This window comes from Thunnus albacares, chromosome 12, assembly GCF_914725855.1.
Source record: "Thunnus albacares chromosome 12, fThuAlb1.1, whole genome shotgun sequence".
Taxonomy (NCBI): Eukaryota; Metazoa; Chordata; class Actinopteri; order Scombriformes; family Scombridae; genus Thunnus; species Thunnus albacares.
Genome location: NC_058117.1, coordinates 22,885,828 through 22,904,001, shown reverse-complemented (window position 1 = coordinate 22,904,001; position 18,174 = coordinate 22,885,828). Strand labels below are relative to the sequence as shown.

General features: G+C 42.4%; 1 protein-coding gene across 12 annotated transcripts in view; it reads right to left on the bottom strand.

The window, feature by feature from the left end:
• The window catches only part of LOC122993156 (band 4.1-like protein 3), a 54,031-nt gene that overhangs the window by 1,918 nt on the left and 33,939 nt on the right, over positions 1-18,174 (bottom strand). For 4 of the 12 annotated variants that reach the window (XM_044367067.1, XM_044367059.1, XM_044367057.1 and 1 more), the window contains exons 8-24: positions 16,937-17,024; positions 15,681-15,725; positions 14,842-14,994; positions 14,142-14,239; positions 13,501-13,676; positions 12,827-13,032; positions 10,296-10,349; positions 9,231-9,296; positions 8,328-8,513; positions 7,571-7,633; positions 6,249-6,977; positions 5,329-5,376; positions 4,088-5,068; positions 3,466-3,549; positions 2,730-2,828; positions 1,967-2,047; positions 1,448-1,563 (exon numbers count right to left, since the gene is read on the bottom strand). In XM_044367067.1, coding sequence (XP_044223002.1) covers positions 1,453-1,563; positions 1,967-2,047; positions 2,730-2,828; positions 3,466-3,549; positions 4,088-5,068; positions 5,329-5,376; positions 6,249-6,977; positions 7,571-7,633; positions 8,328-8,513; positions 9,231-9,296; positions 10,296-10,349; positions 12,827-13,032; positions 13,501-13,676; positions 14,142-14,239; positions 14,842-14,994; positions 15,681-15,725; positions 16,937-17,024 — 3,268 coding nt within the window. In that variant the 3' untranslated portion in view covers positions 1,448-1,452. Of the gene's footprint in view, positions 1-1,447; positions 1,564-1,966; positions 2,048-2,729; positions 2,829-3,465; positions 3,550-4,087; positions 5,069-5,328; positions 5,377-6,248; positions 6,978-7,570; positions 7,634-8,327; positions 8,514-9,230; positions 9,297-9,795; positions 9,832-10,295; positions 10,350-11,752; positions 12,338-12,826; positions 13,033-13,500; positions 13,677-14,141; positions 14,240-14,841; positions 14,995-15,680; positions 15,726-16,936; positions 17,025-18,174 lie in introns of all 12 variants that reach the window. The other 8 variants (XM_044367069.1, XM_044367060.1, XM_044367065.1 and 5 more) reach the window with 8 other exon arrangements.

The window sequence follows — 18,174 nt, the reverse complement described above, 5'->3', positions numbered from 1 at the left end:
CCACACCTGTCATAATCCTCACAATACTGACATCGGACAAGTTGAAACACAAACGGTTGCTTTTGTGAAGTTTGTGGAGACACTGCAACAAGGACTGCTGACCTATTTTTCCCCCCACACGGAAAGCAGAGTGCAACTGAAAGGAGCGGTAAAATGAGAGCGTCCTGGAAACACAGCTTTAATGTTTCAGGGATAAACCCCTGTGCATTTAATAACTGCTGAGTTAGGCTGCTTGTATAGTGTAAGATTAGTACTATTTTTATTATTATCTTTGGCTTTTGTGCTGCATCAATGATCAGAGCATTAAACCCATGTTTACACTGTTGATTTACCAACTGGTGTAATTTACTGACCTTTTATTTGAAGAATATTAGTAAACCAGTTTGTTATCAGTCTTTAATTATACAAAAAATCCTGGTGTACATATTACGTAGTATCACACTGGTGCTATTAGAGCAGAGGTCTTCCATGCAAAACAGCATAAATGACTGCATTTCTGCAAATAATTCATTGGTTAACTGATACTTATTGGAAACCAGATTTCCTATTTACCAATATGTCACAGGATGCAAAGTGGTTACCCGGTTTAAGTATTTGATTTTTCATGTATGAGCAGAGTTGAAAATAGACTAAACCATGTCTGTGTACACATGAGATCAGATTTCAGTCAATATGTAAGCAGCCATAGACTGAACGCTCTGAGAAGCAGAAGCCAGTTCAGCAGGTATTTAATCGCTCATCACTGCTGCTGCCCTTTGTGAGGCTGCACAAAGTAGACAAAACAACTTACGCAAAATGCTTTTACAGAATATCGCTCTACTCTACTGTATATGCAGGCACAGCTATGTCAACATAACTTGTTTTGCTGTATTTAGAGGTAAAAAAAAAAAAAAAAACACGAAAATTGTCTCAGATTGTCTCGCTTGTTTAGGAAGCAGTTTGTGTAAATTGTAAAGATCAGTATTGCAATTTAGATTTTTTAAAGAGACAAACTTGTCTGAATAAAACAAAGAGAGATGTCTGGGTTTACTGTACAAACAGCAGCTCTCTCTCTCTCTCTAAAAAAAAAAAAAGGGGGATTATGTTTCTTTCCAGCAGGGGGAGTGTTGCCACCAAATTACAAGAGATTGCATGAGACTGCCAGAAGCATTACTGTAAAGGTTTTTAAGCCTTGTCATTATGAATTGAGACTATAATATCCGGTTTAGAGTGCACACGCACTAGCCGACCTTTTCCCTATGGGAGGGAGTGGAGCTGGAATGACAACAGCATGATGCATTAGCTGTAGGTGCTACAGAAGCAAGGCTGTCTGTGAAGAAGTGCTGATGGGAAAAGCAGCATGCCCGAAAATGGAGACCAGCTTGAAAAAGCCCAGTCTAACCAGATTAAAAAAAACCAGACTAAGCCGGACAGGGCCAGGACCAGGACTGGGACCTCTTTGGCTTACCTGGGTCAGTCCTCCCCCTCCTCTGGCGTGATCTCTGTCTCTTTATGTACCACTACTTTGGTCACTGACATGTCAGGATGCTGTTCTTTAGCCTCCTTTATGGCCTGAGCCAGAGCCTATATACGGGAGTGCAGTGCCAGGAGGGATCACCAGGGGGAGACAGAGAATGGGGAAGGGCAGGGAAGGAGCGGGGGTGTTGGATTGTGAGTCAATATGCCAACAGGGAAGTCACTATTAGTTACATTTGTCATACTTTCAGTATTTGTTAAAGTAGCATCACGAGTTAATAAAAAATATGTGAATGTTTTGTTTAAAATGTCATAATGCTGAGCCTCTTTCTATCATGTGACTGTAAAAATGTGCTGAGAGATGCTAAGTAAAGGTCCAGTTCAGCATTTTCTTTCCAGGATCATTGCTCAAATACAATTATTGACTTTACAAGCAAACAAAAAATAACGATGAGTATAATGGGGTTAAAAGAACTAAAACAACATGACAAGATCAAAAACGCTGAGAGACCTGATCGTGGTCAATGTCTGCATCTCCTGTGATGACAATCCTTTTCTCGATTCTTGTCTCTGATACTCCTCCTTTCACCGTCTGACCAACAGAGAAAGTCAGTATTTGCACAAAACATGTGGCAATAAACACCATTTTCATTCCTATTTGTGCTATCAGTACCCTTGGTTTGGCCTAAATCCTGAAGAAAGGCAACTGATGACAAGCATATCTTGAAGTTTTTAGGTCAATAGTGTAGATGTAATGAAATTTATGTTCACAATTACTGTAGCCCATTTCCACTGCAAAAAGTTTTCAATGGCGGGCGTTCGTACTGGAACAACCAGGGACTAAATTTAGTTCTCTCCCCACAGTAAGTAATAAATTAAAAAATTATAACAGTCTCATAAAGAGCCGTAAGAACAGTCTGTTTTTTCCTGTCTTAAAATAAAGTTATCAAACTTACGGTCAGACTTATCAGCTAAAGGCTGCTGTATGCAGTTACACAACACCTAACATCACTCGTTGTACCAGTAAAACAGAAGTGAAAAGGTGTGGGTGCGTGTGTGTGTATGTGTAGAACGTGACCTTTCAGCATCAAAAGCACCATAAGTGTGTTTCTATTTCCCTGAGGCTTGTTTCTGTGTTACACTTCTTTTCTCGACTCTTAACACGTCTCTGTATGTACTGAATTCAGCAGACGGCAGATAACGGCTAAAACAGACACACATATAGGCTGTAGTCATGTTTGAGAGGCCAAAGGGACAACAGATGAACTCCTGACCTTTGTGATATGTGTGGTTGTCGTGGTGCTGGTGGTTTCCGAGGTGATGGTCTGAGCGCTCAGCAACACCCCGGGGTCTGCGTCACCGTTAGTGTCGACCTGTTGAGAAGCAACACACCTTTTAAAATGACATTTCATGTGTGTAATCAAATAAAGTAGAAAAAAAAACCCAAAACACTCACTCTAGCTTTTCAAATATTACAGTAGCCTTAAAGCTGCGTTACTTAGTTTGTTTTGCCCACTTGGGGGCACATGCGCTCCTCAACACGCTGGAGAAAACAAACAAAAAAAACAAAAACAAAAAAAAGCCACCTGACATATTATCACATTATAAAGCACTTACGGGTCAAGTTTGAGAGCTAGCAGACACGGAGCAACATTAGCATTCATTTGGAGTTTAATGTGTGTCCAAGTGAGTCCAATATTTATTTTCCTTTTAGTTTTGGCCTGTCTGTCGTTTGGTGCTGGAACAATGGGTTTTTTCAGAGCTTTCTTGGATAAAAACAGCTGCCCACTGGTGTGAGAGTGAGGTTTATGATAGCAGAGTTTGAAGGATAGTGCATAGTGAAAACAATGAGCTAAAAAGGGGCTAAAACGTTCTGTGATGCTGATAGGAAACACAGTTGGGTGACGGCAAAAACTTTCACAACACATGTAGTCATTTGATCCATTGTTAACATAAAGAAATATGGGTTGGTGCAGCTTTAAGTCTATTCAAAATCATCTTCATACGTACCTCTGCAGCCTCATAGGTGATAGTTTTTGTCTCTGTGTGGACCACAGGCACCTCTTTGGAACACACCTCGGCAGCATCAGGACTCTAGTGGGTAAAAAAAAAAAGGTAAAAAGGGAACAAGTAAACAAATGCGGAGGGAAGAGCACAGCAGTACCAAAACCATCTGTGTTCTAGATAAATGACACGTCTGAAACACGTTACTGTTGGTGTTCACTGTATGTCTTTGTTCCTAAAATAGCTCGACACTGTTGTACATGAAATTGAATTGACACAAATAAATGTCGCATGCTAATAAACTAAGCCAAAGACAGTCATTGAAGGGCTTAAATCTCTAAACGAGCATGCAGTCATGCATTAGAGTCCCTAATCCAGTGAAGGAGAGGATACTGGAGAATGCAAATCACAAGGTTTCGATCAAGTGTGTGTGTGCACCACATCATATCATAGGTCCCCTGATCTGCTCAGCGACAAACCGTGATGTTAAGCAAGTCAAAACGCATGTCCATGCTTTTGTTCGAGTGTTGCCCTTGATTATTAGTGGCAGATTGTGCCGGCAGGAGGGGAAGGTGGAGGTGAGGTTACAGGGCCCAGGCTGAAGCCACTGGAGCTGATGCAGGGTTACCTCCAAATGAGACAAGGCTGGAGGTGGTGTGGACTTCTGGTCTGGTTCCTCTGTTTCCTCTTTCTTTAATAATTCAGTTTGGCCTTTTTCTTCTTCCTCTGATTCTTTAACATCTTCTCTCACCTCTGAAGTCTTTTCATCAACACAGTCTTCTTCTAGTTTGACATTTATTTCCTCCTCTGGTTCTTCCTTCGTTCCTTCTTTCGTCTCTTCTTCCTTCTCTATTCTCTCCACTTCGTCTTCCGAGCTGTCCGTCTGTACATGATGGTACTTCTCTTTTTCAAATGGCAAATATTTCGGGACGTTGGGAGAGTTGCATGCCGGTGAACATTCGTCTTCCTCTTCATCCACCTCTTCGATACCATCTTCTAACTCTGTGGGGAACTCGTCTCCCTCGAAATACTGCACTTCGCTGGAGAACTGGACTCTCTTGCCGTCTACTTCTGTGTGCTTTCTCTCTCCTGCTAATTCCGCCTCCGAAGCGTGCTCCTCTTCGCTGTGTTTTTCCTTTTCACCATCTCTGATGTAAGCGGGAGCGACAGTAAATCTGAAATCATAATTTTTGTCTTTTGACATCAGTGCGTCCTCCTCCGTCATCAGTGTATCCTCTCTCTCCACATCTGTTACTTCCGCAAATTCCTTTCCTGCTGCTGCTAGCGCCGCAGACTCTGGTAAATAACTACTGTCGGATACAGATGGAGCAGAGTCAGGAATACCAGATTTTTCACAACTAACTGATTGATCTCCTAAATTATTGCTGTTTCTATCCTCTTGTGACACTACAGCCCAGTCTAGCTTCCCCTCTGCAGGCTCTGCTGAAATTGTTTTGACTGTGAGCTCTAGCTCCGCTGCTGTGGTGTGCACTGGTTCGGCCTTTGCAGCCTCTGTGGTCTGGATATTCACCGTAGGCCCTGTCGACTCGGCTGGCGCTGCCTCTGTCTCCGTGGCAACCACTGCCTTCTCCTCCGGATCAGCTGATGCCTGTGAATGATAATTGTACCATTAGATTATGTTTTTGCACCGCCGTTTACAAAATGATCCACATAGTACATGGCAGTTTCAGATCACACCTGATAGAGGAAAAAGGTTAAGTAGGTTATTCATTTGGAGACTTTCACTGCGCACATAGAATTATCATATTATGATAGAGGCATATATACATATTAAATATATACCCCTATTACATATGATAGAGGAATATATTTAAAGTCACTTCATGAGGACCAGAGAAGATCGGTCACCTTTGGAGAGGTGGAACTCAGAGAAGAGGAAACCCATCCCAGCGTAGACTGATGGATGGATAAAAGGGACAGAGAGAAAGGAAAAGAGAGGAAAGTCAGAATGGACACAAAGTCAAACACCAAACAAGGAGCAATAAGACAGAGGGTGGGGAAAAATGAAGTGTGAAATGTAAATATTGTATGGATTGTATGGAATACCATTATGTAGCTCACTAAATCTGCTGACACTAACGCAGAGTTGAACAAATCCTAAAACCTCTAACAAATGTGGTTTTTTTTTTGTTTTTTTTTGCTGAATCCACCTGCAGCAAAGTTCCGCTAATCTGTTTTTTTTTTCTTTGGAAAAACTGTTTCTTAAGAACAGTGAAATCTTTTTTCAGGTAGACCCATACAATTTTATTTCTTGACTTGTTACAGAGGCAGAGGGGATTTTGGAGGGTGAGGTGGGGAAAGCTGCAGCGGTGGCACTGAGCCAGAGCTATGAAGTCACCGCTTTCAGGGAACTGATAAGAGAGCTGAAAAAAAAAAAAAAAGGAATGGTGCAGCTGAGCAAAACAGTAAAAAAAAAAAAACAAACAAGAGTCAGAGGCCCTATTTCTTTCCTTATCAGCTGTGGGAGCCAGCTGCTAAGGCAAGTTGAGCTGTTTTAGCTGTCAACAAACTCAAACACAAACCCAAAACAGTTGTATCAAAAAGAAGCAGCAGGCTTGACTGCAACAGAAACCGGCGGTTTTGGCAAGTGTGAGAGTGAACGCTGGGTGTTAAGGGACCGTTAGCCATGCACAGCACTTGATTACACTGTTGTTAGACTGGTTTGGCTGCTGCTGGAGGGAAGGTAATGGGGGTAAGGCTGCGGGTGGTGGAGATGTGGAGGGAGGTAGCCAAAACTGAATTGCTGCTTTTAGGTTTTCATACAGTACCACTGCTAAGGATGTAGCTGAAGATTCAGAAACTGTAATCTGACTCAGGCTGGACTTTGCCTGTTCAGTTTGGACCTCTTCGAAGGTGAAGATTCCAGCTTTCTGCTGTGGCTCCTCGGAAGTCTTCACCTCCTTGACTTCGTTTGTCAACACGCTGATGACCTCTGAAGCTTCTGTCTTCACCGCCTCTGAAATCCATGAGGCCATGGCCTTCTTAGGCGAGCCAGTAACTTTAATCTGAGTCATGTCATCAGTTTTTATCTCAGTCTTCGGACCTGAGGTCTTGACAACTATAGTTTGGGATTCTATGACAACGGTGGTGTCTTCTTTGAGCTTTTCTTTCTCTTTAGAGGGAGACAACAACTCGCTTTCCTCGTCTTCAGCCTTTCCGGGGACTAGAGGCTCTTCTTTCTCGACCAAAGTACACGTCTCTTTTCCTTCTGTTTCCATCTTGTCCTCTGCCTCTTTTAAGATAATGAGCATCCCTCTCTTGTCACTGATGGCCTGGGACACTTCCTGTCTGACAGCTCCGGGGCTGATCTTCGCCATCGACTTCTCAGACACCTCCTCCTGGGAGTCCGGGGTTTTCTCCTCCACCTCCCTGAGGGTGCCGTCCATGAAGACGTCGTCATCCATAGTGGTTGACAGACTAATCCCGTGTGGCCCTGAGGAGGTGGCCCCATCTGTTACGGTACTATCCACCACGTATTTCACCAGATGTCCTGCCGCCTGGGGAGACACTTGGCTTATTGAAAATGGATCGTTCAAGTTAATACACAGAAGGAATCCGACAGCCAATATAGAGCGGGAATAAGCTCTAGAGACAATTCATCTACAAACGACACGCAGACTGAGCTCCATAAGTACTTGGACGGAGATGCACTCTCTGCAAAGATATTGTAGTGCTGTCTGTTATAGCGTATATATGAAAGTGTAAGGTAATGTTTGAAATAATATGAGCACTTGTGACATTAGATTATGAGTTCAAAAAGGCTATAATAATAATAAAAAATGACTGTAGTTCCTTAACTAAGAATAAAGTGTTTCTTTACACCAGAAAAATGTCACTACATGTAACGGAAGAGTTGTGTTGTTCTTTTTTCCCCAGAAACAAATGGACTACTTGAACTTGAATCATAATTTCCGAGAGATAAGACAAAGGGCAGATTAAGGCAAGAAAAAGAGTAAGAGCCAAAATACCGCAGCGTGCCAGTGTCCACATACGTCTGGAGCTATGTAGATAAAAGGAGCAACACACAACACCACACTCACAAAAAACCACAGACTTTTAAAAAGTGTCGAACAAACTGGAGACAGTTTACCTCAGTGGCTTTAGGTTCCACCTCCTCCTTTATCTCATTACCCGCGGGCTGCTCATCTTCGATCTGCAGGAGAAAGAAAATAAAATAAAAAGGTCACACATATTGAGACAGACAAAAGAAACGACAAGAGAGTGTGACTACAATGTTCAAATGAGGCAGATCTGGATCCCAAAGCTCCACCAGAGGGTCAACGTCTTTTCATTTCAGCCAGTCAGAGACACGTTTGATGTCAGTGATTAGTCCTCAGATACTGTAATTAGTGCTGCTCGTTTGTCCTGCGTGGGTTCATCAGATTATGTTGCGTAACGCAGAGAAAATCTCAACTCAAGCATGTAATGTCACTGAGAACAACAATCATATTACTGATTAATGACGGCACCATCCATTACTGAGACAAATTAATGTTATTGAATTGGTGATGAGATATGGTGAAGAGATAAGGAGATTGTAGCGAAGACAGACACGGGATTTAACGTGCAACTTTATTCGCGCACTAACTCTGAATGACTTTACAGATTAATTTCTTCTATCAAAGTGCCCATATTCTCTTTTAATACGCACTTAGAAGAGAAAATATACTGCTCCAGACTCATTTTGATGCAGAAAATATGGCTCTATAGCCATTATGGATATTAAATTTACTGCTCTATGACTCATTACACAAAAACACTCCTTAGATTGATGCCTATAAATCCTCGGTGATGTCATGCTTCACACACACATGCCGTCATTTAGTCTGCTGTGGACTGAAGCTTACGTCCTGCGGCTCCAGCGGCTCTATCATTGGTGCTTCGTCCAATCTGGGTGAGCGCGCGGGGGACGAGGAGAGTCTCTTCTCCCATTCTGTCATGCCCGGCACGATGACGTCTGTCTCCAGGAAGGAGCGCTTCAGTTCGCTGATGTTTGTCTGGTGTTTGACCATCTCCGCCGGAGGCTCGGTGTCCTGCAGTAGCCGGTCAACCATGATACAAGGAGATGAAGTACGGGGGGAGCAGCGTGGAGGGAACGGCGGCCATGCTTTATGTACGCAACGGTAGCTTGCATATCCAATGAATTACAAAAAAAAAAAAAATACATTGGGTAGCATAAATGCAGTTCTGAAAAGGTCTGGAAACCAAAATGTAAATGATACAGACCTTAATCAACTGCATTATGCGCTTCCTTATTCTTTATCGTTCACAGGCCTGTTTAGGAGGCTGTGCAGGCTACCTGTGCATCAGTGTGAATTTCAGACATACATCGCATACAGCATAACAGCAAAAGGGTCCACCCACATGATAACCGCAGTAACGTACAGTAGCAACTTGTACTTAAATGCTAAAAGAGCATTTAAGACAAGCATGAAAATAAATGGTCTCATGCATTGATTCACAGATTTAGTTTTACAGGTTTAATTAAGCACAACACTCCCAAATCTCATTAGAGTTCTACACTAATATATTTTCTGTCGCTTCATTTCTTACAAAAATTAATTTGGATGCTCACAGCAGGAACTCTGTTAGGATATAAGTGTGATTATAACTCCAATTCACACACGGAAACCAAAAACTGGCAGAGATATACTGGCGGGTTAGATATATTTGTTATCAGTCCTGTTAGGACTCTTTATACCAAAAGCACCTGCATGCACATTTCAGTCATGCATTATTTTCTTACCAACCTCTAGCATCAGATTACTATGCCTGATAAAAACGTTTTCCCCTTTTACTCGTCTTATGAAACTATACTGTAAAGACAAAAGGAGGGAGAGGATTTATAGTTAAAAAGGTGCTATGGCACGTTAAATATAGACTCTTGTTAGGAGAAATTGGGAGATTTGTCCTATGGGTATGGCTGTGACATGACATGATGGCCACTGAAAAGTCACTGCACCATAAAAAGGATGAAAATAAAACCAACAACTTGAAAACTGAAATCCTGCAGCAGCAGGAAAAGAAATCTAAATACGACTCCAACATGAACAAACAAAAGCACTTGAGAAATGAGCTGGAATGGCACGTTTAGAAGCGGCGACAGCTTTGCGGCAGCAGTCTGTGAAGTGAATTCAGGCAAAACTGAATGGTCAGTCTGGTGTATGGTGTGATAGTGAGCGTGCCAACAGCAGCAGCAGCAGGCAAGCCAAGGTGGGAAGTGACGGCACTGATGGTTGATGTCTGAGTGGCTCAGTGCATCTGGTGGTGGTGGTGTGATGCACTGAGCAAGGCCACAAAGTCAGCCCAGTGTACCTGAGTCCGCATCTCAGAGTCGTCGTCCGCTTCCGACTGACAGCAAGTAAAGAGGAGAGCACAGAGACAGCGTGAGACAAGGACGAGGAGGAAAGAGAAGAGATGCCGAGGGTGAATCAGGTGATGGGAAAGAGAAAGTGAGCAACAAGGAGGGCAGGCAGAGATATATGAGACGGAGATGATGGTGGTTGTAAAGTATAAAAGAAAAAGAGTAAAGTTACAGGAATTGGGATGTGGCCAGTGGAAAAGTATTAAAAATATTGATACGGAGGAAATTGCAGACAGGGTGGCAGAATAGAAAACCTGTGTCAGCAAAAACCAACAGCTAAATGGTCATCAGTACTCAATACATGCATGACATGCAGAATCTCAAGTGCACAAATTCTCCTTATTACTAAAACGAGCATTACACCTATGATTCAGCATGAGTTTCATTTCTATTTTCCGTCAGTACTTCTTTCACGCCTTAAAAACACCGCAGCTTTCCTCGATGTACAAACCTCTGTGGCAGTCATCTCTCCGTCAAAGGCAAAGTCGGTCTGTTCGCTGTCGGTCTGGTTTGTCGAAACAGACCGAAACCGTTCCGTTGCGGCAAGCAAGAAAACGAGAAAAACCCAACTTGTAAACCCTTGAAAATTGCATTTCTCGTCAACAAAAGATTCCTTGTAAACCACAAATGGAACGAATGGAAATGCACTGGTTGTTTCGGTAAGCTACACATTAATCAGACAACACTACGGAGAAGGTTCGCAAAATAACAACACAAGAAAAAAAAAGAAAAAAAAAAAGCAAATGAAAAGTAAGCAAGCAAAACAGACTCAGAGGAAGTTGAAACCTTCGGTCAGTCACTTTGGAATTTAAGCGCAATATGAAATTTGCTTTGGATTTAGAAAAGCTAAATTCTGTTTTATATTTATGTTGAATTCAGTCCAGCTAAAACATTTTTGTGTTTGTCACTGTGCAAAACATGTAACACTTAATAAGAATAATTGAATTTTGACGAACAGTAACCTGACTTTCAGGCCCTCCCCCCTCCTCTTCATGTACGTTGACACTAGGGGTGGTCTTGATGCATTTATCCGTCTCTCTGCATCACAACATGCATTATGTTATGCTGATCATTTGGGATTTAAAAAGGATGTTGCTTGAGGGAAGAATCACATCTTGTCGCTCTATAGTAAGTAAGCTGCTTTTAGGCCTTTTCAGCAGGAGTTCCATTTAAATGACTCATTCTAATTTGCGCTGCTGTGCTTGAGTCATATAACGATGCAGAGAGACAGAGTGCTTAGAAAAATATGGAGGTTGTTTGCATGCAGCTGGTCTTGTGGCATTCACTACTGTCTACGGTAAAGTCATGAATGTCGATGGGTTTATACTGAGATGGGTTAGGCACAAAGCTGTGTTTTAAAAATGGGATTTGGTGAAGGATTAGTGACTAAATGAAGATAGGTGACTTCTATAATTCTTCATGATCTCTCTAATAGAACATGCTAAATCAAATATTTGCATGATGGACTGTTTTACACTGCGGCATTGTAATTTGTTAGTGATGCTGCTTAAACCTTTATGTGCAGATGTGGTAAAAAAAAATGTCAAATTTCAAACCCATGTGAGTAAATAGTCCCCTAAAGGTGCTTGCTATTTGTGTCTAACCCTCTCATTAAAAGGTGGAGTAAATACAAGCCAATCAAATATGAAATGGTGAAACTTGCAGGTTCATCTCTGTGTACTGGTGATGCTGATGGGGGATGTAATCTACAGGATGAGAGTGTGACCGGGCAGAGATGAGGTTCTGAAAGTAGGTGAACTGACAGACACTGGGACAGACACAGTCTCCAGGTCGGCTCTGGACTGGTGAAACAGCAGAGCGAGATACAGGACAGGATAAGGGGTTAACCGTTATAATGATTCTAAGCCAGAGGCGGGTACTGGAACATACAGGCGTACACACACACACCTCCTCTTCCTCTGAACTGTCATGGTCATGGTAGCCCTGGGCTATGGAGGCGGTCAGGGACGCTGCCTTGGGCTCCAGGTAGCAGAGGCACAGCGCCAGGGGGAAGGAGAGGGTAAGGGCGTAGGGGACGGAAAAGGAGGTGGTGAGCAGGAAGAAGAAGATGAACAGGAAGCAGGGGATGAGTGAAGGTGACTTAATGGGCAGGAAGTTCTGCGCGCACTCTGGGAGGAAGCGCATTTCTGACAGGTCGGGGAAGGTGATGTAGCCGTCCTCATCCAGGATGGAGGACAGGTCGGGCAGGTGCAGGGAGAAGGAGAAAAGTGTGCCGCCGCGGCTCTTTCCCTGCTCCAGCCTCTGTTTGCGGGCCGTGAGAAGCAGCGCCTGCTCCTCCAGCAGGGCGGCCTTGCGGTCGGCGTGGGCTTGCCGCCGCCGGCAGCCGACGATGCTCTTGGCTGGACTAACTGATGAGGCCCGTTTACGCGCGTTCTCCCTGCGCCTTCGCCGCACTTTAGTTGATGAAACAGGAGATGAAGGGAGTGAGAGCTCAGAACGGAGGGGGTCGGTTGTGTATACACGAGGGGAGCACTGATGGAGGAGAAATGTCAATGGAAGGATGACGTGTGTGTAAATGGAGAGGAGCGAAGGGGAAAGGGGGCGAATACGCATGAGCACACACACACGAGTATAGTGTGGGGTCAAAGGAAGGACAAGAAAAGAAAAGCTAATTAGTAAAGCGCACATAAGATGAAAAGCACTCAGGCCTAGTCTACTGCAGTGGGTTAAGCTGAAAGCAACTGGGATATTTCCATCAGCCATTAAGAAGTCCATTAAGAAAGAAAACAAAACTAAAAAAAAAAAAATCACAAAACGGACTTAAAAAGATAAAATTGCAGCAGCTTCTAAGAAACATGATCCGTTTCCTTGACAATCCGATGGCATATTTCCGAAAAATTACCTCTAAAGCTCTTTGAACCCCCCCCTCCCCCCCAAAACAAAACAATAAAAGCCTCTGAAAGGTTCTTTTATCCAAATAAACTGCAGCTCTGACTGCACTGACGGTGTCCAGCGGTTTACCTTTGTGTCTTGTCTGAGCGGTGTTGTTGCAGCAGCTTCTGGTGTCTCTGCAGCCTCCATCTGGGTGTCCTCCTGCTCCGCCTTCTCTTCTTCTGCCTTCTTCTCTGTCGTTACCGTGGTGATAATGTCTCCCTTGGCAATGACTTTGGCTGCCCCGTCGGCTGCACTGTCCTTCATGAGAGTCTCATGGTTCTCCATAATTGGAGCTGGAAAATCAGAGGAAAAAGATGAATGTGATGGACTGGAATCGTGTCAGTTTATGGACACTAAGAGAGTCTGTTATAATAATCAACAGGGAAAATATGAGCAGAGCAATAAAGAGTGTGATTTGTTCATGCACACTGTTGTTATGATACCAATTGTCGCTGCATTGCTAAAATGTGCCAGGAATTCGACAGTAGCTTTGCCAACTGTCGGGAGCAAACACATTTTTTCTTTCTTTTGAAAGAAATAAATTGCCCCCACCAGTTCAGAGAAGACTTAAAATTAGCTGAGCACTATTTGTTTGCATATTTAATGTAAAGAAACTATAAAATGATGCCAAAAAGGGGCTACTGAAAATATAATCCTGCTTAACATACGCTGGATAAATAAACAAAAAGTCCATGATTGACAGCATTTCAACTTGGGTGGCACTTGTGGCCGTTAAACATAAACTCTGAAGTGCTCCTCACCTCCGTCTAAGCTGCGTGACATGTTGTAGCGTTTGCTGGAAGAGCGTTCGAACAACGGAGCGGGTCTGATGATCTGAGAGCTGGCCCTGCGGGTCTGAGCCTGCGTTCTGCCGCTGTAGCGAAACTTGGAGCCGAGGCTAAGGAATTTCTTCGGAGGAGCCTCGGGGGATACGAGCCTGTCACAGGTTACAAACATACACATTAATCAAACCAGAAATAAAACACAGATTTCAGCTATGCGCTATAAAACATTAGAACGCCTACTCATTTGAATACTCTCCAGAGAGCCCCCAGGCTTGGCTCGCTACTCAAAAGAACCCAGGAGACAATTTTCTGCTTAAAGCAGCACAAGACAACTTTGCTTGTTGTCCAAATGGCAACAACAACTAACAGTCTCATCACTGTTTCTATTTCATCTACAAAGAAATCATGTAAGGTCATTACATCGCATTTACAAGGCTGGGATGACTGTGATCACTTAACAACAAAAGATGCCAAAGAGTTGAGAAAACAGAGTAGCTAGTGTTACTGATTTCAGGGAAATCTGATTATTTTATTTAGTTTGACAAGTTGGATTTACTATATCTTTTTTTAAAAACCTGCCTGCGTCTACTTGAAAAGCTGCTTCTATTATTTCTTACCTGAAGAAGGTATGGTGTTCGACGCAGACCTTCCACAGCCGTTTGGCAGCGCGGTGATTTGGAAGCTTGAACCCGATTGTGCTTTCAAACTGCTCAAACTGCAACAGAGACCAAAGGATTTATTTAGATTCACTGAATAGTTCCCATCTTAAAGCCACTAATGCCCTTTGTTTTGAATATACAAATTCTGACCTTCTAAAATAATGTTGCTTTAACATTATATAACTACTGATGTCCCCCCTTTTCCCAAATCTCTTTAGTCTCCATCTGATAATTATATTTTCTTTCATAACACAGCTAAACATTAAACACAGATAAACAGATCTGCCTTATGGAAAAAAATATATCCTGTATCATAGTTTTCAGCAGATTGTTATTGAAATTGTTAGGAAAATTTGGACAAGATTCATTCCCATGATGAATAAAATACTGAAGCTCAGATGCTGTTTTTAACCAATAGCAATATTTTGGAGTCATGGTGCACCTGTGAAATGTTGTTTAGTTAGAAGCAAATTGGGTTACAATACAATTGGATACAAAAAAAGGAAATTAAGTCAGAAAGGAATTGGGTATTATAGCTGTTACATAAGAATAAAAAATGCTTTCATCTGCACATTGGCACCAAACCAGCCAATCGACTTGAGACATCCCTATAAATAAATATAATTAGGCTATTTAAAGAAACCGTTACTGTTTTCACCTCGCCGGGCCGGATTTTGATGTAGAAGTTGTTCCTCTTGTAGGAGATCTTGAGTATTTTGGGCCAGGCGAACCTGTTGATCCGCAACCTGTCTCTGTAGATGAGGAGGCCACTTGCACAAACTCCCAACATAATCTCCACTCCCTCAGAGTCCTGAGGACGAGACACACACCGAGATGGGAGAAAAAAAAAATAATAAAAAAAAATCAATAATTAGTCTAATGAAACTCCTTCATAAAGTGCTACTTTTGTTCCCGACACTGAGCACAACATTGCTCTTTTATTTTTATGTTCTGAATAACATAAACCTCACAAACTCTACAGCATATACCGTATGGGAGGTGTTCAGGAGTCTGTGCACAGCAGGATAAAGAAGATTTGAACAGAGCCAAGTTTGTGATAATAACAGGGTAAAGCAGGCAGGTGGAGAGTGGAATCAGGCATATGGTAATCTTATCTTCTCTGTGCAGGTTGCGGTGCCGTTGATTAATGAGTCGTGAGGCACTGAGTGGCAAAAAGCAACAGTGAAGTCTTGAGAGGGGGGGTGGGGGGTTGGGGGAGAGAAATGTTGGATGAAGCACGAAATGATGCTCTTCACTGCACAAAGCCTGAGATGAGCAGGTGAAACCAATAATGACGGTTTGAGAGGGGAGTGCTGATCCGAAGCAGGAACAACCAGTCTTATAAGTAACAGTAGGATGTTGAAATGACAACTTTGTAATGTAACCATGCACAAGTAGCAACCGCACGCACACACACGCACACACACACACACACACACACACACACACACGTACACTCGATACACTCAGGTAAGCACATGGAATGCAGCCTCTTACCTCTCCCTCAGCTGGAGCCAAGCATTCATAGAGACTCCCTATCAACTTTGCATTTAATGAGAGAGGAGAAAAGACAAAAGAGGGATGCTGGTCTGATGTACATATATTTTTTTTTTCTCTTGTATATCAAAACTATAACTCACATATCCAACAGCGAGCATTGATGTTTGCTCAGTCTGATCAAGGCCTCTTCCTCATCTCTGTCATCTCCTCCGTTCTGATGGATCTAAATCTGCGAGGGGGCAATATCCTCTCCATCGCTCGCGTCTCGACCCGTTTTCGCTCTCGAAAGCGCTTTTGATAACAGATTCATATCGAGACTGATGACTGTAATTTGCCTTTGTGATGACAGCGGGTCCTGCTGTTGTAATCCACTACTCCCTTTACTGCCTGTGTTCTAATGTCGTGTTTGATCCCATCTGGCCGGCGGATTACAAACGGCAAGAAAATCATTCGAGTCAAGCTGGGCTCCAGACACCCCTCCCCCACCCCCCCACCCCCCTGCCCTCTCACCCTTCAAATTCACAGAAGAAGCAGTGACATAATGACAGTCAATCAGCGGTGCAGCAGTGGCATGTTAAACTGAGGCATTACTGTAGCAGCCATGATGTTTCTGAAGCAGTGCTGTTTGTGGAAGCAAGCGTCTGTAACTGATTGCGTGAGTGCAATATGTTAGATCTAACTATTATATTTAAAATATCACCTGCACACTTCTTAATGAATCTTTGAGACTCCGATACTGGAGACATGAGCGACAGATTCATTTTTGAAAACTACTAGGAATAGGAATAGTGGTGTAGTAGTAGGAATAGTTTAATGTTTTGGGAAAAACGCTTACACAACCCCCTGTAAAACCTTTTTTTTTTACTTCAGTTTTTGTACTGATTAAACAAACAAGATATAAAACTTGTCAATAAGAGAGAATTACAGGTAGGTAGATTTAGTTATTTTTGGAGTCAGACAAGCTTTTCCCTCTTGTTTCCAGTGTTTATTCTAAGCTAAACAAACTGGCTGCTGGCTCTAGCTTCATATTTAAACAGACATGAAAGCGGTTTCAATCTGCTCATCATCCGACTCACAACAAGAAAGTGAATAAGCGCATTTCCCAAACTGCAACACAATGTTTAATAGGTTAATATGTTTTTAACCAATCTTGACATCTACAGCTGTGATGAGCTGCCTCCATCTAAGTTTTGTATATGACTAAGTTTGACTTGAGACCATAAATTGAGTTTTTTTTTTTTTAGATGTGTTACCTTAGCGTGGTGAAGGTCCACACCGTACATAGACAGCTTCTTAGCATTTTCCAGGAAGTGCATCTCTGCTTCAGCTGGTGTCATCCCCCTGATTGGACAAGGACACGACAGATCAGACGTGCAGAGTCGACAAGCACAGTAAAGTGACTATAGCGAAGGGAGGTTTGATGCTTTCTGATCGATGTAAATACATAACACTGGAGAAATTCACAGTTTTATTGCATTAAAGCCTCTGCAAAATGATACATTTTTGTTCTAATGGTTGTTTTTATGGGTGCTTTCATCTGAAGCTCTGCAGAGTACCATGAGTGCATCAATTTTTAGCATAGATGGCCTTTAGAGAAAACCTAATCCTGGCACTGTCACGGTCTCGCTCCACCCACTGAGCTAGACAAGACTGCATTGAATTAAACACAAATCATTGTTAATACAGAGAGAATTGCAGGCTCAGACAAAAGGACAACCAGCTAGATCCATTTATAGGAAAACACAAATCAAATATCTGGAGACATGTTGCCTTTCAGAATGGATTATTATCCTAGATTGTGAACATCATTCAGGTAGCCTGAATGACTGACTTTAAGTTGTAATATGCAGGGTTTAACTCAATAGATGTACACCTGGGACATAAAAAGTACAATTGTAATATTAAAACCCAACATTTTCAAATTGAAAAAACACTGTCAGCTGTATGTGTAGGATCATTTCTGTGATTTTGTTTTCATTCAGAGGAAAAAGCTCTTTAAGACACACAAATGGCTGTGAAATTCTGCTGCTTGTGAAAAAGAAAAGACGTTTCCATTCATTTTTTAGATAATTATGACTCTGGATGGCTCATGTGTTAGGTGTATGATATTACATTTCTACTAACTTGTAACCGCATCTTTTAACATTTTACAAAGATTAACACTATGATTATCATATTTTATTCATGTCTTATGTCTTATTGTTGCTCTGCATGTGTCAAAAAATGGTTATAATCAGTAGTGCTTGGTTGTGTTTTGTTGCCTCGTCTTGCTTGCATTGGCCACATGTACTGAATAGTGGATATTGTTGCTGTATTATTGTAATAGTGTTTTGCTCTGCGTGGCTTGTGCAGTGTCTTGAGAATTCATTTTATTGCTACGGTCCTTATGGCATCTTCTTGTCCTCTGTCTGTAATTGTTAACCGTCACTTAATTTATTTCAGAGCATCTTGTTAAAGGACTGCAGCTGAAAATTAGCAAGGTTGTTAACAC